Source organism: Ornithorhynchus anatinus, chromosome 2, assembly GCF_004115215.2.
Source record: "Ornithorhynchus anatinus isolate Pmale09 chromosome 2, mOrnAna1.pri.v4, whole genome shotgun sequence".
Taxonomy (NCBI): Eukaryota; Metazoa; Chordata; class Mammalia; order Monotremata; family Ornithorhynchidae; genus Ornithorhynchus; species Ornithorhynchus anatinus.
Window position 1 is genome coordinate 63,504,028 of NC_041729.1, and position 23,895 is coordinate 63,527,922.

At 55.6% G+C, this 23,895-nt stretch overlaps 1 protein-coding gene across 1 annotated transcript; it reads left to right on the forward strand.

Annotated features, from left to right (window-relative positions):
• Window positions 1–2,916: 2,916 nt before the first annotated feature.
• METRN (meteorin, glial cell differentiation regulator) lies at window positions 2,917–8,957 on the forward strand. Its single transcript, XM_029057954.1, has 4 exons — window positions 2,917–3,023; window positions 5,339–5,754; window positions 7,800–7,859; window positions 8,168–8,957. The coding sequence occupies exons 1-4, from the start codon at window positions 2,938–2,940 to the stop codon at window positions 8,473–8,475; spliced, it is 870 nt and encodes a 289-aa protein (XP_028913787.1). The 5' UTR covers window positions 2,917–2,937; the 3' UTR covers window positions 8,476–8,957.
• The last annotated feature ends 14,938 nt before the right edge of the window (window positions 8,958–23,895 follow it).

Consider the following 23,895-nt stretch of genomic DNA (forward strand, 5'->3'; position numbering starts at 1 on the left):
GCAGAGAAGCGTGGTATATGACATTATCGTGTGGTTTGTGCGCGCAACCTCAGGGCAACCGACTGTTTGAAGCTGGCCCTCTTCAGGGGCTTCTAAATCTCCACCTGGAAGCGCTTGAATCCCCAGGAGCCTAAATCCCCAGGAGCTCTCCAGGGACCTCAACGGGGAAGTTTCCCCATGGAGGGGCCGTGGAGGGCGCCCCTCTCTGCAAAGGCCCCTGAGCCCGGGGCCCTTCCCGCTCCCCCCTTTTCCTTTCTTCCCGGGGTGTCCCGGGAGAGGACAGGAGGCCTTCCCAGACTGAACCCTCCCTTTCCCTCTGCCCCTTCACCTCCCCACAGCACTTGTACCTATTTGTAGATATTATTTATCACTCCATTTTATTAATGATGTGTATAGACCTCTGATTCTCTTTATCTTGATGGTATTGCTTAGAACAGGACTCTGCACATAGTAAGCGCTTAACAAATACCAACATTATTATTGACGCTTACTTGTTTTGTTTTGCTGTCTCCCCTTTTAGACTGTGAGCCCATTGTTGGGCAGGGATTGTCTCTGTTGACGAAGTGTACATTCCAAGCGCTTAGCCCAGTGCTCTGCACACAGTAAGTGCTCAATAAATACGATGGAATGAATGACAGGGGAGGACGGGGAGGGACAGGAAAGGACAGGGGAGGGACAGGGGAGGACAGGGAAGGGACGGGGGGGGGGGGGGGGAGCTAGATTACTGTGTCAGCCTGCTCTCTGATCTTCCTTCCTCTCCCCGCTCCAGTCTAATCTTCACTCCGCTGCCCGGCTCATCTTCCTGCAGAAACGCTCCGGGCCTGTCACTCCCCTTCTTAAAAACCTCCAGTTATTGCCTATCGACCTCCGCACGAAACAAAAACTCCTCACTCTAGGCTTCGAGGCTCTCCATCACCTCGCCCCTTCCTACCTCTCCTCCCTTCTCTCTTTCCACCGCCCACCCCGCACGCTCCGCTCCTCCGCCGCCCACCTCCTCACCGTCCCTCGGTCTCACCCGTCCCACCGCCGACCCCCGGGCCGCGTCCTCCCGCGGTCCCGGAACGCCCTCCCTCCTCGCCTCCGCCAAACTGATTCTCTTCCCCTCTTCGAAACCCTACTTACAGCTCACCTCCTCCGGGAGGCCTTCCCAGACTGAACTCCCCTTTTCCCTCTGCTCCCTCTACCCAACCCCTTCACCTCTCCGCAGCTAAACCTTCTTCTCCCCCATTTCCCTCTGCTCCTTCCCCTCCCCTCAGCACTGTACTCGTCCGCTCGACTGTATATATCTTCATCACCCTATTTATTTTGTTAATGAGATGTCCATCACCTTGATTCTATTTTTCTGCTATTGCTTTAATGAGATGTTCTTCCCCTCGATTCTATTTATTGCCATTGTTCTCGTCCGTCCGTCTCCCCCGATTAGACCGTGAGCCCGTCAGAGGGCAGGGACTGTCTCTATCTTTTACCGATTTGTCCATTCCAAGCGCTTAGTACAATGCTCTGCACATAGTAAGCGCTCAATAAATACTATTGAATTGAATTGGGAGGGAAGGGACGGGGAGGACAGGGGAGGGACGGGGAGGGACAGGGGAGGACAGGGGAGGACGGGGAGGACAGGGGAGGAATAGGGGAGGACAGGGAAGGGACAGGGGACGATAGGGAAGGGACAGGGGAGGGACAGGGAAGGGACGGGGAGGACAAGGGAGAACAGGGGAGGAGAGGGAAGGGACGGGGAAGGGACAAGGGAGGACAAGGGAGAACAGGGGAGGAGAGGGAAGGGACAGGGGAGGGACAAGGGAGGGACAGGGGAGGACAGGGGAGGACAGGGGAGGGACAGGGGAGGGACAGGGAAGGGACGGGGAGGACAGGGGAGAACAGGGGAGGAGAGGGAAGGGACAGGCGGGGAGGAACAGGGGAGGACAGTGGAGGGACAGGGGAAGACAGGGGAGGGACAGGGGAAGACAGGGGAGGGATGGGGAGGGACAGGGGAGGAACTGGGGAGGACAGGACAGGGGAGGGACAGGGAAGGGACAGGGGAGGGACAGAGGAGGGGCAGGGGAGAACAGGGGAGGAGAGGGGAGGGACTGGGGAGGGACAGGGGAGAACAGGGGAGGACAGGGGAGAGACAGGGGAGGGACAGGAGAGGACAGGGAAGGGACAGGGGAGGGACAGGGGAGGACAGGGAAGGGACGGGGGGGGACAGGGGAGGGACGGGGAGGATAGGGAAGGGCCAGAGGAGGGCCAGGAGAGGAGAGGGGAGGGACAGTGGAGGGACAGGGGAGGGACAGGAGAGGACAGGGAAGGGACAGGGGAGGGACAGGGGAGGACAGGGGAGGGCCAGAGGAGGGCCAGGGGAGGCCAGAGGAGGGACAGGGAGGGATAGAGAGGGACAGGGAGGAACAGGGGAGGACAGGGGAGGGACGGGGAAGACAGGGGAGGGGCAGGGGAAGACAGGGGAGGGATGGGGAGGGACAGGGGAGAACATGGGAGGACAGGGAAGGGACAGGGGAGGACAGGGGAGGGACAGGGAAGGGACAGGGGAGGGACAGGGGAGAACATGGGAGGACGGGGAGGGACAGGGGAGGACAGGGGAGGGACAGGGGAGGGACAGGGGAGGGACAGGGAGGACAGGGAGGACAGGGGAGGACAGGGGAGGAGAGGGGAGGGACAGGGGAAGACAGGGAGGGACAGGGGAGGGACAGGGGAAGACAGGGGAGGGACAGGGGAGAACAGGGGAGGACAGGGGAGGGACAGGAGAGGACAGGGGAGGGACAGGGGAGGACAGGGGAGAACAGGGAGGGACGGGGAGGGCCAGAGGAGGGGAGCAGCCCCGCGATTGGTGGAGGCGGGTGGGGGCGGCCCGTTGGCGGTCAGTCTTCGGGCCGGCGGCCGGCCCGGGGCCCCCGGAGGCCGGGGCCCGCCCGGCCCGCCACCGCCATGCCGCTGCTGGGGGTCCTCTGCGCCGGACTGGTGGCCTGGGCTCTGGCCCGCTACTCCGACGACCAGTGCAGCTGGACGGGAAGGTACGGCCGGCCCCTGCCCCCTCCACCCCCTCCCTGCCCCAGCTGCCCCCTGCTCCTGGACCTCGGCCCCCTCCCCGGCCTCGGGCAGGGGGGCCGTGGCTCACTCCCCGATCCTCCCCCGCCTTCCCCATCCCCACCTCCCTCTCCCTCCCCCCTCCATGCTCCCCGAACGTCTTGGAATCTGGAAAGGGAAAGTCGGGGATCGGGGCTGTCAGGCTTTGGAGTTGGAGGGAGGTCAGAGTTCAGAGCCGGGGGGAGATCATCATAACGACGATGATGGTATTTGTTAAGCGCTTACTACGTGCCAGGCACTGCTCTAAGCGATACAAGGAGATCGCAGTCTTCATCCCCTTTTTACAGATAAGGTAACGAAGGGCCGGAGAAGTGAAGTGACTTGCCCAAAGCCACACAGCTGACGAGTGGCGGGGCAGGGATTAGAACCCAAGACCTCTGACTCCCAAGCCCGGGCTCTTCATTCATTCAGTAGCATTTATCGAGCGTTTGCTATGTGCAGAGCACTGTACTAAGCGGCAAGTCACTTAACTTCTCGGTGCCTCAGTTACCTCGTCTGTAAAATGGGGATTAAGACTGTGAGCCTCTCGTGGGACAACCTGATTCCCTTGTGTCTACCCCAGCGCTTAGAACAGTGCTCGGCACATAGTAAGCGCTTAACAAATACCAACATTATTATTATTATTACAAATCGGTAACTGATAGAGACGGTCCCTGCCCTCTGACGGGCTCACGGTCTAATCGGGGGAGACGGACGGACAAGAACAATAGCAATTCCACTAGTAATAATGTTATTCGTTAAGCGCTTACTATGTGCAGAGCACTGTTCTAAGCGCTGGGGAAGATACAGGGTAGTCAGGTTGTCCCACATGGGGCTCACAGTTAATCCCCATTTTACAGATGAGGTAACTGAGGCACAGAGAAGTTAAGTGACTTGCCCAAGGTCACACAGCTGACATGTGGCAGAGCCGGGATTCGAACCCATGACCCGTGACTCCCAAGCCCGGGCTCTTTCCATTGAGCCACGCTGCTTCTCTACCTGGTACCCGGTCTCCCTGCAGCGGGAAATGAATGCCCTCCCCGGACCCTGGGGAAGGTCGGGGCTTAGAGCTGGGGGGAAGTCGGGGTTCAGAGCTGGGGAGAGCTGAGGTACGGAGCTAGGGGAGGTCGGGGTTCAGAGCTGGGGCTGTCAGAGTTTAGAGTTGGGCGAGATCAAGGTTTGGAGTTGGGGGGAGATGAGGGTTCGGAGCTGGGGGGAGATGAGGCTTCCAAGTTTGAGTGGGGAAATGAGGAAAAGGAGCTGCATCGGGGTCGGGGTACAGAGCTGGGGGAGAAGAGACCCAGGGGACAGAAGGGGACAGTTGACCCTCCGTTGACTGCCCCGAGCCCCGTGGAGGGGATAGGGTGGAGCCTTTCAGGCCGCTGCCCCGGCGGACCCCCACCCCGTCCTCTCCGGGGACCCCGGGGGTCACAAACACCCCACGCGAGCAGGCTCTCCTAACAGCTAGGACTGTTAGGGGTGTAGGATTCATCGAGCGCTCAAAGTGTGCGGAGCTCTGTACTGAGTGCTGGGAAAGGCTGGACGGGAGGCAATTAGGCAAGGCCCCCTCCGTCCTCCCGGGGCTTCCAATCTGAGAATGAAAAACGGGGAGAGGGAGTTGGCGACTAGTAAAGTATACCATTGACTGATCGATTTGCTTGACCCCAGTGACTCCAGACATACCAGCTTTGCAAGCCTCCCCCTCTCCAGTCATGTGTGTATGTCTGATCATCCCCGTGTGTACATCATCTGTCCATATGTGTGTTCATACATAAGTCTGTCTGGGTGTGTTTGTGCATACACGCGTCCTTCCATCCATAGTTGAGTACATCTCTACGTGCATACATATGGTCCATCCATCATCCGTGTCTGTACATCCATCCATCCACCCACCCACCCACCCACCCATCCATCCATCCATCCATCCATCCATCCATCCATCCATCCATCCATCCATCCACCTGCCAATGTGGGTACAAACACCAATCGATCAATGGTATTTATGGAGCACCTACTCTGTGCAGAGTACTGTCCTGAGCATCTGGGAGAGGACAATCCAACAGAGTCGGTTGCCGTGTTCCTATACACGTGTGCCTTTGTACATACATGGGACCCTGCCCGGCCCAGGCCAGCCCTAGGAAGGGAGGAGTCCGGGTAGGGGGCCGCCCTGCCCCTTCTCTGCAGTGCCACCCACCTCCCTCCCAACTGTGGGGCTAAGTGCTAATGATAGGTCTGTGTACGTGTGCTGTCTCTCCCTTGGCAGCGGCTTGTCCCAGAAAGGCGACCTCGTGGAGCAGCTGACGCTACATTGCGCGGAGGGCTCCGTGGAGTGGCTGTACCCGGCCGGGGCCCTGCGCCTCACCCTGTCCCCGCGCCCGCCCCCGCCCCGCCGCCTCCTGGCCTGCATCCGTCCCGCTGACACGTTCCGGGGGGCTCAGGTCTACCTGGAGCGGGCCGGGGTCCTAGAGCTGCTGCTGGAGGAGTCTGCGGCGGGGGGGTCCAGGGCAGGCCCAGCAGGAGGCCGCTGCTTCGCCTGGGAGCCTTGGGAGAAGGTGGCCTTGTTCCTGCTGGCCGCGCCGCACCGGGACATCAGCCGCCGCGTCGCCGCCTTCCGCTACGAGCTGCGTGACGATGGGCACCCACGCCGGCCCCTCTTCTCCGGAGGCCTGGGCGTGGAAGGTGAGTGCCGGGCGGGCCGGCGGAGGGCTCCCGGCGTGGTGGGCAGTTAAGGTGGGGTGCAAAAGGCACTCAGCGTGGCGGGCAGAGTGGGGTGCAGAGGGACCCAGCACGGTCAGGGGGCAGATCAGGTTTCCATCACCTCCTGTCCCGTGGGGGCCCGGCCCCTGCCTCCCTGCTCCAGGAACCCCCAGGAAGGCCGGAAGCCCCCCCGTCTGGTGCCGAGGCCTGTGGTGTGGTTAGAGGATGGGGATCTGAGACACCTGGATCCTCTAGTCAGCCTAGAGCGCTGACCTGCTAGGTGACCTAAGACAATCTATCACTCAGTGGTATTTACTGAGTGCTTCCTGGGGTGCGGAGCACCACGGCACTTATGTACATTTCTGTAATGTATTTATTTGGATTGATGTCTGCCTCTCCCTCGCTCTAGACTGTAAGCTCGTTGTGGGCGGGGAACGTAGCTGTCATTTGTTGAATTGTACTTTCCCAATAATTTAGTTCCGTGCTCTGCACACAGTAGACGCTCAATAAATACGAATGAAAGAATGATCCCCTTCTATTCTCCATCCACACCCACTCCCTTGGTGAATTCATTCGCTTACATGGCTTCATTCATTCATTCATTCATTCATTCATTCATTCGTATTTATTGAGTACTTACTGTGTGCAGAGTTTGGAAAGAACATTTCAGCCCACAATTCCTGCCCACGGTGGGCTTACAGTCTAGAAGGAGGGAGACAGACATCAAAAGAAGTAAACAGGCATCAATAGCATCAATAGCATCAATATAAATAAATAGAATTATAGATATATACACATTTAAACAAATAAATGGGCATTCATATAAATAGAATTATAGATATGTACATATATAAACAAGTGCTGTGGGGCGGGGAGGGGTGGGCTTAGAGCAAAGGGAGCGAGTCAGGGCGATGGGGAGGGCAGGGGGAGCTGACCACCTCTATGATACCCAAATCTACATCTCCAGCCCTGACGTCTCTCCCTCTCTGTCATCTTGCATTTCCTCCTACCTGAATGTCCTCTCATCACCTCAGACTTAATATGCTAAAACCGAACTTCTTATCTTCCCACCCAAACCCTGTCCTTCCCCTGACTTTCCCGTCGCTGTAGACAGCACCACCGTACCTCCGGTCTCACCAGCCCGTAACCCTGGTGTTATCCTTGACTCCTCTCTCTCTCTCATTCAAGCCACATATTCAATCCATTACTAAATCCTGTCGATTCCACCTTCGCAACATCGCTAAAATCCGCCCTTTCCTCTCCATCCAAACTGCTACCTCATTAATCCGAGCACTTACCCTATCCCTCTTTGGTTACTGTATCAGCCTCCTCGCTGACCTCCCTGCCTCCTGTCTCTTCCCCACTCCATCCATACTTCACACCGCTGGCTGGATCATTTGTCTACAAAAAACGTTCAGGCCGTGTTTCCTCACTCCTCAAGAAACTCCAACGGTTGCCCACGACCTCCGCATTAAACAAAAACTCCTCACCATTGGCTTTAAAGTTCTCAATCACTTTGCCCCCCTCCCGCCTTGCCTAGCTACTCCCCTACTCCACCCCAGCATACACGCTTCACTCCTCCAAATGCCAACTTTCCTCGCTGTACCTCGACCTCTGACCTCTTCGCCACTGACTTCTCGCCCACGTCCTACCTCTGGCCCCAAACACCCTCCCTCTTCAAATCCGACAGACGCACGCTCACTCCCTCTTCAGAGCCTTTTTGAAGGCCCATTTCTTCCAAGAGGCCTTCCCTGACTAAACCCTCCTTTTCTCGTCTCCCTCTCCCTTCTTTGTCACCCTGACTTGCTCCCTTCCTTCATCCCCACCCCGTCCCAGTCCCACTGCACTTCTATACACATCTGTACTTTATATTAATGTCTGTTTCCCCTTTTAGGCAGCGAGTTGGCTGTGGGCAAGGAATGCGTCTGTTTATTGTTCTATTGTACTCTCCCAAGCAGTTAGTAGGATGCTCAGCACGCAGGAAGCGCTCAGTAAATACGCCTGAATGAATGGGCTTTGCTCCGCAGGGACCTGCCGCCCATGCAATGATACCGAGGTGCTGACGGCGGCCTGCACCAGTGACTTCGGTGAGTGGGGACCCCCCCCCGCCCCTGGGCTGCAAGGGATGGGGAGGGTTGGGAGGGGCAGAGGTCGAGACCCCCATCTGGGCCAAGGGGCGGCCTCCCGGGCGGTCCAGCGGGGCGGAACACGCCGGGTGGAGAGTGGGGGGAGGCTCCGGCTCCCAGGCCACAGAGCTGGGCCAGCGGCCCTCATCCCTGCCCCAGCTGCTCCTTGCCTCGGGTTGGCCCAGGCAGAGCTGACACCCGGGGGGAGGAGGGGCGGCGGCCGGTCGGGTCGGCCGGGGCCCCTGCACCAGCCGTGTCCGGCCCCGCAGTTCTGCGCGGGACGATCCGCGACGTGCGGCATGACCTGGAGCTGCAGGAGGCGGTCATCAGCGTCGGCGCCGCCCTCATTCACCGGCAGAAGTTGCCGCTGTTCCAGCCGGCGGGCTGGCGTGCGGGCACCATCCGCACCCCCCTGCGCTGCGGCGTGCGGCCTGGCCCCGGCACCTTCCTCTTCACCGGCTGGGGCCACTTCGGCCAGGCCTGGCTGGGCTGCGCCCCACGCTACCGGGACTTCCGCCGCCTCTACGAGGAGGCCCGAGCCGCCCGCCGCAACCCGTGCGAGCTGGGCCTGGGCTGAGGACCGGAGCTGGGCGGCAGACCCTTGGCCCGTCCAGCCGGAACCCCCGCTGATGCGGTGTCAATTGCGACCCCGGGCCTGGTGGGAGTGGAGCCCCCAGCCCTTCCCCTCTCCCTGGACAATGATCAGGCTTTTGGAGACTGAGCGGGAGGGGAGAGAGGGATATAGTCTTTCTGGTTGCGGGGAGGCCCCCAGTGTCCCTCCAAACCCCCGTTTCTGCTGCCCCACGGGGGGTGGGGAGGACGGGGGACCCTCCACCCCAAGCCCAGCTCTGGGTTGAAGGTGAATGAGTGGGTGGGGGCCCCCAGTTTTGAGCATCGGCCCTTCTGCCCTCGTGCCCTCCAGCTGCTGATGGTCAAGCCCCCATCCCTCCTCCCGGGGACAGGGTGATGCCCCAGGGGAGGGGGGCTCCACAGACCATGTCACCATACCAAATGTGAATGTTGATGGCATTTTGGGAAGTAAAGTCTCGGCCACGTGGACTCACCTTCGTGCTTCACTCGGACAGGCTGGGCCAGGGAAATAGGGAAATGACTGGCCCGGGGTCTCGGTGGAGACAGGGCTGGCCCTGCTAGGTCTCTCCCCTCTTCGGCCCCCGAAGTCCCCGGGTGGTCCACATCTGTTTGCAGGAGCAGGAGGGGGCTCCCAGTGGAGGCCAGGGTGGGGTATTGTTTGGGGGCGGGGGGCATAGTCCCTGCTGGGGCCCCCCAGGACTGGCCCTGAGGCTCTCAGGCAGGGCGGTGCTGCCGTGCCTTGTCGGAGAGCTCGGGTCCCAGGCTCCAGATTTTGGGGAGCGAGGGGAGAGGTGGGGGCGGTGGGCTGGAGGCCCAGGGCGAGGGAGGCTCTTGGCGGGAAGACCTGTGGGAGAGATCATTTTCCTCCTCAAGTCATGCTCCACTTTCTCCAAACGCGTCTCCGCCTCACACCCCGGCCTTTCCCACGCTACTGGGGCCCTCCCCCAGCACACAGCTCCAGTGCGGCCCGGTCCGATCCCTCTTCTCCTGAGCCTCCCCCTCCCCAAACCCCCGGTCCTCGTCCCCCGCCTTCCGCCCCCTCTCTGCTCCCAGGCATTTCAGCCTCCTCCACTCTCCGCTCCAGATTTCTGCTCCAGATTTCACGGCCGCCCACGGAGGAAGCTGATAAATGCCTGACACCCAGGGGAGAGGCATCCCCCACCCCCAATTCCCATTCTCTGCCCCCTTCCCCCCCTCCGCTCCCCCTCCCCACCCCATCCTCCCGGTCCTCCGGTCGCTGGGGCTGGAGGGATCTAGAGATTCCTGGAGTGTGAGCTCACGCTGGCCGCTGGCCAGAAAGGGGGCCGAGGGGCAGGGTGTATATACATAGGCAGTGTACATCCCTAAACAGCTCCGCGCACATACCTCGGTGCACATTCATACATATGAGCTCGGGCTGGGGAGTCAGAGATCATGGATTCAAATCCCGGCTCCGCCGCTTGTCAGCTATGTGACTTTGGGCAAGTCACTCAATTTCTCTGTGCCTCAGTTACCTCATCTGGAAAATGGGCATTAAGACTGTGAGCCCCACTTGGGACAACCTGATCACCTTGTATCCTCCCCAGTGCTTGGAATAGTGCTTTGCACATAGTAAGCGCTTACCAAATACAATCATCATTATCATACACAGCTTCTCCTGCCATCACGCTCATACACATAGTCACGTGCAAACAGCCGCAGTTACATGTATACCCGGTTAAACACCTAGTTGCGGAGACACCTAGTCAATCCACGCCTAATCCGTGGGATTTATTGAGGGCTTAATTGTGCAGAACACTGTACTAAGCAGTTGGGAGAGTACAGTGCAACAGAGTCGGTACACATGATCCCTGCCCACAAGGAGTCAGGAAGGGGAGACGGTCATTAAAAGAAATTACGGATGCGGACACGTGCTGAGGATGAGGTGAATCAGAGGTGCAAATGTCAGCGCTGAGGATGAGGTGAATCAGAGGTGCAAATGTCAGCGCGAGAAAGATGCAGAAGGGAGAGGGAGGAGGATAGAAACAAGGTGTTGGTTGGGGAAGGACTCTTGAAGGAGATGTGAATTAAATAAGGCTTGGAAGGTGGGGAGAGTGATCACCCGTCGGACGTGAAGGGGGAGGGGGCTCCGGGCCAGAGGCAGGATGCGGGCGAAGGATTGGTTGCAAAGTAGATGAGATCAAGGTACAGTGAGGAGGTCGGAGTTAGAGGAGTGAAGTCTGCCTAAAATCAGCACTAGGAGGGGACAAGGTGATTGAGTGCTTTTGATGCGGAGGTGGGTGGGCAAACACGGAGGGTCTTGAGTGGGGAAACGTGGACCGAATGGTCCGGGCGGCAGACTGAATTTTGGACTAGAGAGGGGAGAGACGGGAGGCAGGGAGGTCATCAGAGAGGCTAGTGCAGTAATCCAGAAAGGATAGGATGAGTAACTGTATTACCGTGGCGGCGGTTTGGGTGGCTAGGAAAGTGTGGATTTTACCGATGTTGTGAAGGTTGAACCGACAGGATTTGGTGACGGATCGAATGTGTGGGTTGAATGAGAGGGAAGAGTCCAGGATAATGCCAAGGACGTCGGTTGTGTGACAGGGAGGATGGTGGTGTTTTCGGGGGGAGGATGGGGTTTGGGTGGGAAGTCGAGGAGTTCCTTTTTGGACACGTTAAGTTTGAGGTGGGACATCCAAGTAGAGATGTCCTGAAGGCAGGAGGAAACGCAGACTACAAAGGAGCAAGGTCAGGCCTGGAGATTAGATTTAGGAATTATGCACATAGAGATGGTAGTTGAAGCTGTGGGAGCCAATGAGTTCTCCAAGGGAGTGGATGTAGATAGAAGGGGACGCAAAATCCAGAACAGAGCCTTGAGGGGCTCTCACATTTGGGGGCGGGAGGCGGAGGAGAAGTTCACCAAAGAGACTGAGAATGAATGGCCAGAGAGACAGGAGGAGAACCAGGAGAGGATGGTGTCAGTGAAGCCGAGACTGGGTAATGTTTCCAGAAGAAAGGAGTGGTCGACAGTGTGAAAGGCATCTGAGTGGTAGAGGAGGATTAGGTTGGAGCAGAGGCCATTGGATTTATTAATAATAATACTAATGATAATAATGATGCCATTTGTTAAGCACTTACTATGTGCGAAGCACCGTTCTAAGCACTGGGGGGGGATGCAAGGTGATCAGCTTGGTCCACATGGGGCTCCCAGACTTAATCTCCATTTTACAGATGAGGTGACCGAGGCAAAGAGAAGTGAAGTGGCTTGCCCAAAGTCACAAAGCTGGCGAGCGGCAGGTCAGGGATTAGAACCCATGACCTCTGACTCCCAAGCCCGTGCTCTTGCCACTGAGCCACGAGAAGGAGATCACCGGTGATCTTAGAAGCGGCATGGCATAATGGCTAGAGCACAGACTTGGGAGTCAGAAGGTCGTGGGTTCTAATCCCGGCTCCGCCGCTTGTCTGCTGTCTGACCTTGGGCAAGTCACGTCACTTCTCCGTGCCTCAACTATCTCATCTGTAAAATGGGGATCGAGATTGGGAGCCCCTCGTGGGACAGGGACCGTGTCCAACCCGATTTGCTTGTATCCACCCCAGCGTTTAGTGCAGTGCCTGGCACACAGTAAGCATTTAACAAATACCACAATTATTGCTGTGATTGTTATTTTTATTTGAGAGAGCACTTTCTTAGGAGTGAAGGAAGCGGATGCCAGATTGGAGAAGGTCGAGGAGAGAGTTGGAGGGGAGGAAGTGGAGACTGTGGGTGTAGACCACTCACTCGAGGAATTTGGAGAGGAATGGGAGGAGAGAGATGGGGTGGTAACTGGAGGGACATGTACACAGGTTTACACATATACACACGGACACTCACAGTCACATATACAGAGCAGCGTGGCTCAGCGGAAAGAGCCCGGGCTTTGGAGTCAGAGGTCATGGGTTCGAATCCCAGCTCTGCCACTCGTCAGCTGTGTGACTGTGGGAGAGTCACTTCTCTTCTCTGTGCCTCAGTTACCTCATCTGTAAAATGGGATTAAAGACTGTGAACCCCACGTGGGACAACCTGATTCCCCTGTGCCTACCCCAGCGCTTAGAACAGTGCTCTGCACATAGTAAGCGCTTAACAAATACCAACATTACTATTATTATTCTTATACCTAGTCTCACACATGTATCCAGCCCATCAAGGCTGGTCATTCCAGCCCCACTCACTCCCCACTCCCTTCTGCCTCCCCCGCCGGGGAAAGAGATAATTTAAAGAGCACAGAGAGAGGAAGAGGAGAAGAGGTGAGAAGTCAGTCAAATTTATTGAGCGCTCACTGTGTGCAGAGCACTGTATTAAACGCTTGGGAGAGTACTATATAGCAATATAACAGACACATTCCCTGTCCATATTTGTAAAGGCCTCTCCTCCAAGAGGCCTGTAATGACTAAGCCCTCCTTTCTTCTTCTCCCACTCCTTTCTGTGTCTCCGTGATTTGTTCCCTTTATTCATTCCCCCTCCCGGCCCCACAGCCCTTAGATCCATATCCGTCATTTATTGATTTCTATTAATATCTGTCTCCCCGTCTAGACTGTAAGCTCGCTGTGGGCAGGGAATGACAACGTTTATTGTTGTCCTGTACTTTCCCAAGCTCTGCACACAGTAAGTGCTCATTAAATACAGTTGAATGAATGAAGTGAGAGAATGGGTTCCTGGGGTGAGCAGCAAGCTGGGTTAAGAGAGAGTTGGATGGAGAAAAGACACCCCAGGATCTGCACCCTGCTCTGCCCAGACCCCCACAGGCCTCCGGCCTGTCTCCGGCCCCTCTTCTTCCCCACCTGCTCACCAGAATGGAGGTGCGGGTTGCCCCGGGCTGTGCAGGCTGCTGGGATGGCAGGGAGGTTGAGGGGGCAGGGGGGCAATATGCTAGGAGAGCCCCTGGCAGCAGCAGCAGCAGCAGCAGCAGCATTACCACAGCCGGGGCTGGTAGGAGCAGAAGCTTCTCCACACCGAGGAGGAAGTATAAATGTGTTTCAGCCTCCTCCCTGCTCCAGCCTCCTCCCTATTCCAGCCTCCTCCTTGTTCCAGCCTCCTTCCTGCTCCAGGTTCCTCCCTGCTCCAGCCTCCTCCCTATTGCAGACTCCTCCTTGTTCCAGCCTCTTCCCCGCTCCAGTGTCCTCTCTGTTCCAGGCTCCTCCCTGTTCCTGCTTCCTCCTGCTCCAGCCTCCTCCCTGCTCCAATAGCCTCCCATCTCCAGTCTCCTCCCTGCTGAAGCATCCTCCCTGGCCCAGCCTCCTCCTTGCTTCAGCCTCCTCCCACCTCCAGCCTCCTCCCTGCTCTGGCATCCTCCCTGCTCCAATGCCCTCCCTGCCTCTTATTCCTGAGGTTTCATTGCCCTGGTGCTTTCACTGCTCCAGAGCCAGGCATGCCCGGGCTGACCGAGGGCAGAGCAAAGGAAGAATTGAATTGGCCGCTTGTTGGTGAACTCCCCGCTAGGGCTGGGGGCTCCTGTGCTCAGCTGGGCTGGGGGCTCCCCCGTGGCTCGGGGGTGGGGGGGAACCTACAATGGGGTCTCTAAGGAGATGCTTCCTGTCACTTCCCCCTATTGTTGCCCACCGCTCGCCCTCCACCCCTTCCCTTCTTCCTGATCCTTTCAACCAGATAAAAGGCCAAAGCTGTGAATTGTGAGTCACAAAGAGGAGGCCGTACCAGGTCTGAAAGAGCAGAGGGCCAGTGGTGCCCCCTCCTCCAGCCTCTGCCGGGACTGACTGCCTCAAGGACCCTTCTGATTTTGCTGCCACCCTGACTCCCTCTCTCCTCAACCTTTGCCACTAAGAAGCTGGGGAGGGATGAGGAGGAGAAGGAGGAGGGGGAAGAAGAGGGGGAAGGAGGAGGAAGAAGAGGAGCAGGAAGAGGAAGAAGAAGAAAGGAGGAGGAGGAAGAAGAGAAAGGAGAAGAAGGAGGAACAGCAGGAAGAAAAGAAAGAGGAGAAACGGGAAGAGGACGAGGGGAAGAAGGAGAAGGAGGAGCAGGTGGAAGAAGAGCAGGAGGAGGAGCCAGAGAAAGAGGAGGAGGAGTAAGGGGAGCAGAAGGAAGAGAAAGAGGAGAAGAGGGAGGAGGAGGAAGAGGAGGAGGACAAGGACCCATGGCAGGTTCTCAGCCCCTAGTTCTGGTCATCCTCTCCCTTGAGGCGGGGGTGAGTACAGTGCTTTGCACACAGTAAGCGCTCAATAAATACAACTGAATGAAGGAATCAGAGGAGGGGCTGGGGCCTGGGTAGCCAGGCAGGGTCCCCCAGTTCCAGTCACAGCCCTGACCTACGAAGTCCCTCAGTCTTGCTGATGGCAAAAATTCCCCCTCACCCCCCCATCCCTTCACTTTCCTCCTTCCGCTGCCCTCCACTCACCACCACCCACAGGTTTGGAAGCAGACAAGGAGTCCTGGGAAGAAGCATTTTTAAAAAATGCTATGTGCCAGGCACTCTATTAAGAGCTGGGACAGATACTATATATCAAGTTGGGCAAGTCCATGTCCCACATGGGGTTCACGGCCTAATCCCCATTTTACAGATAAGGAAACTGAGGCACAGAGGAAGTGAAATGACTTGCCCAAGATCACACAGCGGGCAAGTGGTGGAATTGGGACTAGAACCGAGGTCCATCTGACTGGCTCCTCTAGGCTGGCCTGAGCTGACCTCTGTGCTGCAGACTCTGCCCTTGGGCCGCCCACCCTCAGAGCCGGAACAGGAAACTCCTTCCTTTATCGCATGCATCCTGGCAGCTCCGGACCCAGAAAACCCTTCTGCGTTGGAAAATCTTCGTTGCAGTCTCTCTGCCCCGTCCCTGACCTTCCCACACCCTCATTTTTTTAATGGTATTTATTAAGCGCTTACTGTGTGCCAGGCATTGTACTAAGCCTTAGGGTAGATACAAACTTATCGGGCTGGTCCCTGTGCCACATGGGCCTCACAGTCTTATTCCCCATTTTACAGATGAGGTAACTGAAGCACAGAGAAGTGAAGTGACTTGCCCGAGGTCACACAGCAGACAAGTGGCTGAATCAGGATTAGAACCCAGGTCCTTCTGACTCCTAGGCCAGTCCTCTATCCATTAAGCCACACTGCTTCCCTCAGTGCCCCCAAACCTCTCTTCCACTATCAGTTTTTTTCTGTGGTATCGGTTAAGCGCCTACTATGTGCCAAGCACTGTACTAAGCGCTGGGTTAAGCACTCAGTCAGCTAATCATCTTGATCACAAGCTAATCACATAGGTCTTACAGTCTTAATCCCCATTTTACAGATGAGGTAACTGAGGCACAGAAGAGTGAAGTGACTTGCTCGAGGTCACACAGCAGGCAAGTGGCAGATCTGCGATTGGAACCCAGGTCCTTCCGACTCCAAAGCCCGGGCTCTATCCCTAGACCACGCAGCTTCTCATCAATGGTATTTATTGAGCTCTTATTGGGTGCTAAGCCCTGAACTAAGAGCTTGGGAGAGTATACTATAACGGAGTAGGTAGATGAGATCCCTTCCCTCAAGGAGCTTGCAGTCTAGCAGTGGAGACAGATGTTAAAATAAATTCCAGGCCAGGGAAGCAGCAGAAAATAAGAACCTGGACATAAGCGCTATGGGGCTGGGAGAGGGGTAAGGAACTAAATATTAAGAAGGAGCAGACCAGGATGCACTGGTGATGAGGTGGGTACGAATCACCCTCGTGGCCTTGGTGGACGTGTGGGGGAGGACACATGTGCGGCCTTCAGGGTCTGGGAAGCCCATGATCTTCAGGCTTTATTTCATGCATTCATTCATTCATATTTATTGAGCGCTTACCGTGTGCAGAGCACTGTACTAAGCACTTGGAAAGTACAATTCAGACAATCCCTACCTGCAACAGGCTCGCATCTAGAAGGGAGGAGACAGACACCAAGTAAACAGGCATCGATATAAATAAATAGAATTATAGCTGCATACATATGTACACAAGTGCTATGGGGCTGGGGGTAGGGGAGAGCAAAGGGAGCGAGTCATGGTGACGTGGAAGGGAGGGGAAGCTGAGGAAAAGTGGGGCTTAGTCTGGGAAGGCCTCTTGGAGGAGGTGTGTCTTCAGCAGGGCTTTGAAGGGGGGAAGAGTGATTGCCTGGCGGATTTGAGGAGGGAGGGCGTTCCAGGCCAGAGGTAGGATGGGGGCCGGGGGTTGGCAGCAAGACAGGTTAGATGGAGGCACAGTGAGAAGGTTACCACCAGAGGAGCGGAGTGTGCGGGCTGGGCTGGAGAAGGAGAGGGGGGAGGTGAGGTAGGAGGGAGCAAGGTGATGGAGAGCTTTAAAGTGAGGAGTTTTTGTTTGACACAGACGTAGATAGGCAACCAGTGGAGATTTCTGAGGAGAGGTGCTACATGCCCTGAACATTTCCGTAGAAAGGAACGTTCCTCCCAACCCCATCCCCAATCTGGAACAGCTGCCATCTGGAAAACTGGAGACCGAAGGGGTAGACTATGAGTTCTTTTTTTTTTTAATGGTATTTGTTAAGCGCTTACTACATGCTAGGACTGTATAAAGTGCTGGGGGGGATATAAGATATTCAGGCTGGACACAGTCCATGTGCCACGTGGGACTCACAGCTGTAATCACATTTTATGGATGAGGTAACTGAGGCACAGAGAAATTAAGTGACTTACCCAAGGTATCACAGCAGACAAGTGGAGGAGCTGACATTAGAAAGCAAGTCCTCTTTCCACTAGGCCAGGAACGTGGCTACCAACTCTGTTGTAGTGGACTCTCCCGAGTGCTCAGTACAGTACCCTGCACTTAGTAAATGCCCAATCAATTGGGTGCATGGGAGAGTGGTGCATGGAAGTGTGAATACAGTGTGTGTCACAGTCATGGCAGAGAAGCAGTGTGGCTCAGTGGAAAGAGCACGGGCTTTGGAGTCTGCAGTCATGAGTTCGAATGTCAGCTTCGCCACTTGTCAGTTGTGTGACTGTGGGCAAGTCACTTAACTTCTCTGTGCCTCAGTTACCACATCTGTAAAATGGGGATTAAGACTGTGAGCCCCACGTGGGACAACCTGATTCCCCTGTGTCTACCCCAGCGCTTAGAACAGTGCTCTGCACCTAGTAAGCGCTTAACAAATACCAACATTATTATTATTATTATGTACTGAGTGCTCAATGGGAGCAGTGCATTCTACTGAGCACTTGGAAAAGTCTAGTAGAAGCACAGGGCACATCTCCATTGAACAAGAAGCTTAATTCATCAATTATTCAATCTGTCCCTGGTATTTACCGAGTGCTTCCTCTGGGCCAAGGACTGTACTAAGAACCTAGGAGAGTGCAGTAGAGGTGGTAGACATGATCCCTGACCTAGAGGAGCTGACAGTCTGACTTCCACTTCAACTGGGGACCCAGACAAAGATAGATTTACAAATCGTGGGAGCCACAGAAAGAATGAGGATCACAAAAGGATTGGAATAAATCTACCAGGATGAAATCTGAGAACTAATAATGGAGAGGGCGGCTTGACGTGAAAGTGCTGAGGATTAATGTTGGGTGGAGTCAGGCTGGGGAGTTGGGAATTAGTCAAGGAAGGCTTTGGGGATGGGAAAGGCTGGGGGCTGGTGGATTTTGAAGTTGTGGGGAGAGAGTTCCATGTGAAGGGAATAGGGGAAGTGAGGACAAGTAGAAAGCAGGTTATAACTAGGAGGCTGGCTTGGGGAAAATGAATCAACGAGAATAATTGTGGTATTTGTTAATAATCATTATGGTACTTGATAAGTACTTACTATGTGCCAAGCACTGTTCCAAGTGCTGGGTTGGTACAATACAATCAGAACGGACACAGTCTCTGTCCTACATGGACGCTCAGACTCTGAGGGGGAGGAAGAACAGGTATTTGATCCTCATTTTATAGAAGAGAGACTAAAGCGCAAAGAAGAGATGGGACTTGCTCCAGGTCACACAGCAGGCAAGTGGCAGAGTCAGAATTGGAACCCAGGTCCCCTGGCTTCCAGGCCCATGCTCTTTCCACTAGTAATAAGTGTGTTTGACCTGGTGTCAGAGTGTGTTCTAGAGGGTACATTTGTGTGAGAGGGTGCATAATAATAATCGCGGTATCTGTTAAGTGCTGCTGATGTACCAGGCCCTAGGAAAACAGACTAGACAGTGGCCCTGTCCCACCCAGGGTTCACATTCTAAAGGGGAGGGGGACCAGGTATTTTATCTCTATCCTGCGGATGAGGAACTGAGGTTCAGCAAGGTGGCTTGCCCAAGGTCAGACAACAGGCGAGTGGGAGAGCAGGGATTAGGACTCCCAGGTCCCAGCGTTTCCCTCGAGGGCAGGCCGCTTCTCTACCTACTTCTAGCGAGGGCACCGTGCTGCCGAAGCGGATCTATGGCGGGCAACGGGATGGTGGGCAGGGGACTGGAGGGGGCCTGGTTGGGCAGCGAGTAGGTGGGATCCACCTGGAGAGTGCATGGGTGGGCCCTGGCCGTGACAGAGAGTGGGTGAGGTCCACTGAGATGGGTGTGTGGATGCAGGGGATAATCACTGAGGGGTAGAGGACAGGCTGGGAAACCTTCCAATGCCCGCACTGTTTAAACTGCAGTGGAGCCAGAATGTTCTGGGCCCAGCTGTCCTCCGGGCAGCCCCCAGGGGCCAGGGAGGGTCCCTCAGTCTCACCTTGAGGGGGTCGGGGGAGGAGATGAGTTGCCCGTGCGTGGAGCCTCGGACCCCTGGGTCTCAAGGGTTTTCCCCGCCTGGCACGGGCGTGAGTGAGCAGAGTTTCTGTTGCACAGCAGAAGGGGCAGCGGCATCTCTGTCCTCTGTAGGATTTGCCGGGCGGAGTCAGAGCCAGCCTGTCCCCTCACCTGCCCCAGTCCCCAGAGGCTCAGGGCCACCTCCTTCCCTGCCCTGGCCTCCCCTCCCGCTGTTGGAGGAGGCGTCAGAGGCCTGAACTGATCCCCTTCCCATAGCCCGGGGTGGGAGGTCTCTCAACAGCTGGAGGATTCACAAACAGGGAGTCAGGACCCAGCTCCCTCCCGCTCCCTGCCAGCAGGGCTTAGGCAGCCCCTCTTCTGGGCTGGGGTCCTTCCCGCGCACCCCCCGACCTGGGACCAGGGTTCCTCCCCCTTCCCCAGTCTGGGTCCTTGGCAAGACTGGACCTTTCCCCACCCCTGAGCTGGAATCTCTAGCATTGTAGCCTAGGGGATAGAGCATTGGCCTGGGAGTCAGAAGGACCTGAATTCTCATCTTAGCTCTACCACCTGTCTGCTGTGTGACCTTGGGCAAGTTACTTCACTTCTCTGGGCCTCAGTTACCTCTTCTGTAAAATAGGGATTAAGACTGAGAGCCCCATGCAGGACAGGGACTATATCCAACCTGATTGGCTTCCATCTACCCCAGTGCTTGACACTTAGTAAGCACTTAACAAACACCATCATCATCATCTCCCCCGGCCCCCTTCTGCAGTTTCATTCCCTCCCACAATCCTTGACCATCTTCTCCCTCTTTCCTCCTGACTGACCTCTGCCTCCCCCTGGCCCGCTCCACAGCTTCCCCTCACTTCCTCACTCCACCCTCCTCCCCTCTGATTTTCTGCCCGATCACAGACTTAATTGCCTACAGCTGCAGGAAGGAAGTGGAAAATCAGAAAAGCTTAGGTGGCCGCCAATTTGGCTGGGCTCAGGCGGTTTCGATTAGCCCGGCTCCATCTGTCTGATGGAGCTCATGGGGAGAGGGGCCCTGCCTGGGTCACGGGTGGGGGCCAGAAAACAAGTAGGAATTGGGGTTTGCATGAAGGCCTGTGGGACAACTCCTGGTGTGGAGTTCAAATCGCCCAAGCTGGCCACTGGGGCTACTTGGGCTTTCTTCAGTGCCTGGTGGCCTATCTAGATTAGCTCTGAGAGTGAGGGCACCGGGGCCGGGGCTGGGTAGGGAGGGGTCTTGCCTGGACGGAGGACAGTGTCAGGTAAGGATGGACAGAAGAATGGGTGGCAGAAGGATGAGCTAGTCAGAGCCCAGCCACTCTATAGAGACCAGAGGCTCTGGGGCAGTAGCTCTGTGAGGACCAGTCGCTTCGTGAAGACCAACGTCTTTGGGGGGGGCCAGCCGTTCCGTGGGGGACAACAGCTCCGGGGTGGCCAGCCACTCCAGAGGGCCCTTGGGGACAAGCTGCTCCAAGAGGGACAGCAGATCTGTGGACTTTTGATGGCCGGAGCCAAAGTTTCCTGGCCCGTTGTGGGCTGGGGGGGTGGCGGGTGGTCCCTGGGGACCCAGGAAACAGAAGAAGCTTTTTGGCCCCTGTTGAAGCAATGCAACTGTTTACTGAGCCTGCGGGGAGACCAGACAGACGTGGCCTTCGGGAAAGCCAGACAGACCGTGCCTGTAGGGAAACCAGACAGAACCTGCCTGCGGAGAGGCTCGACAGATGTGTCCCGCAGGGAGCCTGGGCAGGCTTGTGGGGAGACTGGACAGACTCGGACTGTGGGGAATCCCGACAGACGCAACCTGTGGGGTGAACGGACAGGTGTGGCCGGCGGGGAGACTGGGCAGATGCGGTCTGAGGGGAGACGAGACAGAAGTGGCCTGCAGGGAGACCAGACAGATGCAGCCTGTGGTGAGTCCAGACACACCTGGCCTGCAGGGAGACTGGACAGACAAGGCCTGGGAGAGACCTGTCGGATCTGGCTCGCAGGGAGACCGGACAGACATGACCTGCGGGGACACTGGACTGACCTGGCCTGAGGGGCAACTGGATAGACGAGGCCTGCGGGGAGACCGGACAGATGCAGCATGAAGGGAGACCAGACAGAAGTGGGCTGCGGGGAGACGGGACAGACATGGCCTGTGGGGTGACTGGAAAGATGAGGCCTGCGGGGAGACCAGATAGATGTGGCCTGTGGGGAGACTGGACAAACCCAGTTTGCAGGGTGACCGGAGATGTGCGGCCTGTGGGAAGACTGGGCAGACACGGCCTGCGGGGAAACCGGAAAGATGCAGGACAGTGCTCTGTACTCAGTATGCACCTAGGACAGTGCTCTGCACTTAGGAGACACTCAATAAATATCGAAGATGATCGGGAAGTAGTGTCACCTAGTGTATAGAGCATGGGTCTGAAAATTAGAAGGACCTGGGTCCTAATCCCTGCTCCGCCACTGGTCTACTTCTTGACCTTGGGCAAATCACTTAAACTCCGTGCTTCAGTTCCCTCATCTGTTGAAAGGTGATTAGGAATGAGCTCATGTGGGAAATGGACTGTGTCCAACCTAATTAGATTGTATCTATCAAAGATGCAAGAGGAGACCGGACAGACGAGGCCTGCAGGGAAACTGGATAGATATGGTCCTGCCTTCAGGGAACTTTCTTGTCTGTCAGACTCCCAAAAGCCAGATTTTGGTCTTTCTGATATTATTTTTTGGAGGGGGGGGGGGAGGATGTTGTTATAATAATAATAATGTTGGTATTTGTTAAGGGCTTACTATGTGCCGAGCACTGTTCTAAGCGTTGGGGTAGATACAGGGTAATCAGGTTGTAATAATAATAATAATAATGTTGGTATTTGTTAAGCGCTTACTATGTGCAGAGCACTGTTCTAAGCGCTGGAGTAGACACAGGGGAATCAGGTCATCCCACGTGGGGCTCACAGTCTTAATCCCCATTTTACAGATGAGGGAACTGAGGCACAGAGAAGTTAAGTGACTTGCCCACAGTCACACAGCTGACAAGTGGCAGAGCTGGGATTCGAACTCATGAGCCCTGACTCCAAAGCCCGTGCTCTTTCCACTGCACCACGCTGCTTCTTGTACCACATGAGGTGCACAGTCTTAATCCCCATTTTATAGATGAGGTAACTGAGGCACCGAGAAGTGAAGTGACTTGCCCAAAGTCACACAGCTGACAGGTGGCAGAGCCGGGATTAGAAGCCATGACCTCTGACTCCTAAGCCCGTGTTATTTGTTAAGCACTTACTATGTGCCAAGCACTGTACTAAGCACTGGGATAGATACAATCTAATTAGGTTGGACACAGTCCATTTCCCACATGAGCTCATTCCTAATCACCTTTCAACAGATGAGGGAACTGAAGCACGGAGTTTAAGTGATTTGCCCAAGGTCAAGAAGTAGACCAGTGGCGGAGCAGGGATTAGGACCCAGGTCCTTCTAACTTTCAGACCCATGCTCTATACACTAGGTGACACTGCTTCCCGATCATCTTCGATATTTATTGAGTGTCTCCTAAGTGCAGAGCACTGTCCTAGGTGCATACTGAGTACAGAGCACTGTCCTCATTTTCCCTATCCTTCCCTTGACTCTCTCATCACTGAAGACGGCCTCAAAAGCCCATAACCTTGGCATTATCCTTGACTCATCTCTCTCAATAATAATAATGTTGGTATTTAAGCGCTTACTATGTGCCGAGCACTGTTCTAAGCGCTGGGGGAGATACAGGGGAATCAGGTTGTCCCTCGTGAGGCTCACAGTTAATCCCCATTGTACAGATGAGGGAACTGAGGCCCAGAGAAGTGAAGTGACTTGCCCTCAGTCACACAGCTGACAAGTGGCAGAGCAGGGATTCAAACCCATGACCTCTGACTCCCAAACCCAGGCTCTTTCTACTGAGCCATGCTGCTTCTCCTCATTCAACCCATGTATTCCATCTCTCAAGTAATCCTGTCAGTTCTACCTTCATAACGTTGCTAAAATCTGCCCCTTTCCTCTCCAGCCAGCCTGCTACCACGTTAATCCACTTATCTTATAATAATAATAATGATGTTGGCATTTGTTAAACATTTATTATGCGTTCTGAGCCCTGGGTAGATATAAGCTAATTGGGTCAGACAGAGTCCCTGTCCCACAGAGGGCTCACGGTCTTAATCCCCATATGACAGATGAGGTAACTGAGGCCCAAGTAAAGTGACTTGCCCAAAGTCACACAGCAGAAAAGTGGTGGAGTAGGGATTAGAACCCAGATCCTCCTGACTCCCAGGCCTGTGCTCCTCGAGGTTCTGCTTCCACCTTTATTACTGCATCAGCCTCCTCAATGACCTCCCTGCCTCTCCCTGCTCCAGTCTATACTTTATTCTGTTGCTCAGATCATTTTTCTAACATGCTCAGGAACCTCCGGTGGTTGTCCACACGAAACAGCAATTCCTCACCATTGGCCTTTCAATCAATCAATCAATCACCTTGTCCTTTCCTACCTTACCTCCCTGATTTCCTATTACAACCCCAACCTCACACTTCCCTCCTCTAATGCCAACCTACTCACTTTACCTCGCCTTCAACCCCCGTCGGCCACAGGCTGCCTCTTGCCTGGAACTTCCTCTGCCTTCATATCTTGACAGACGTTCACGCTTCAGAGCCTTATTCAAGGCACATTTCCTCCGAGAGCTCTTGCCTAAGCCCTCGTTTCCTCTTCTCCCACTCCCTTCTGCATCAACCTCTGCTCTTATGTTGGTATTTGTTAAGCGCTT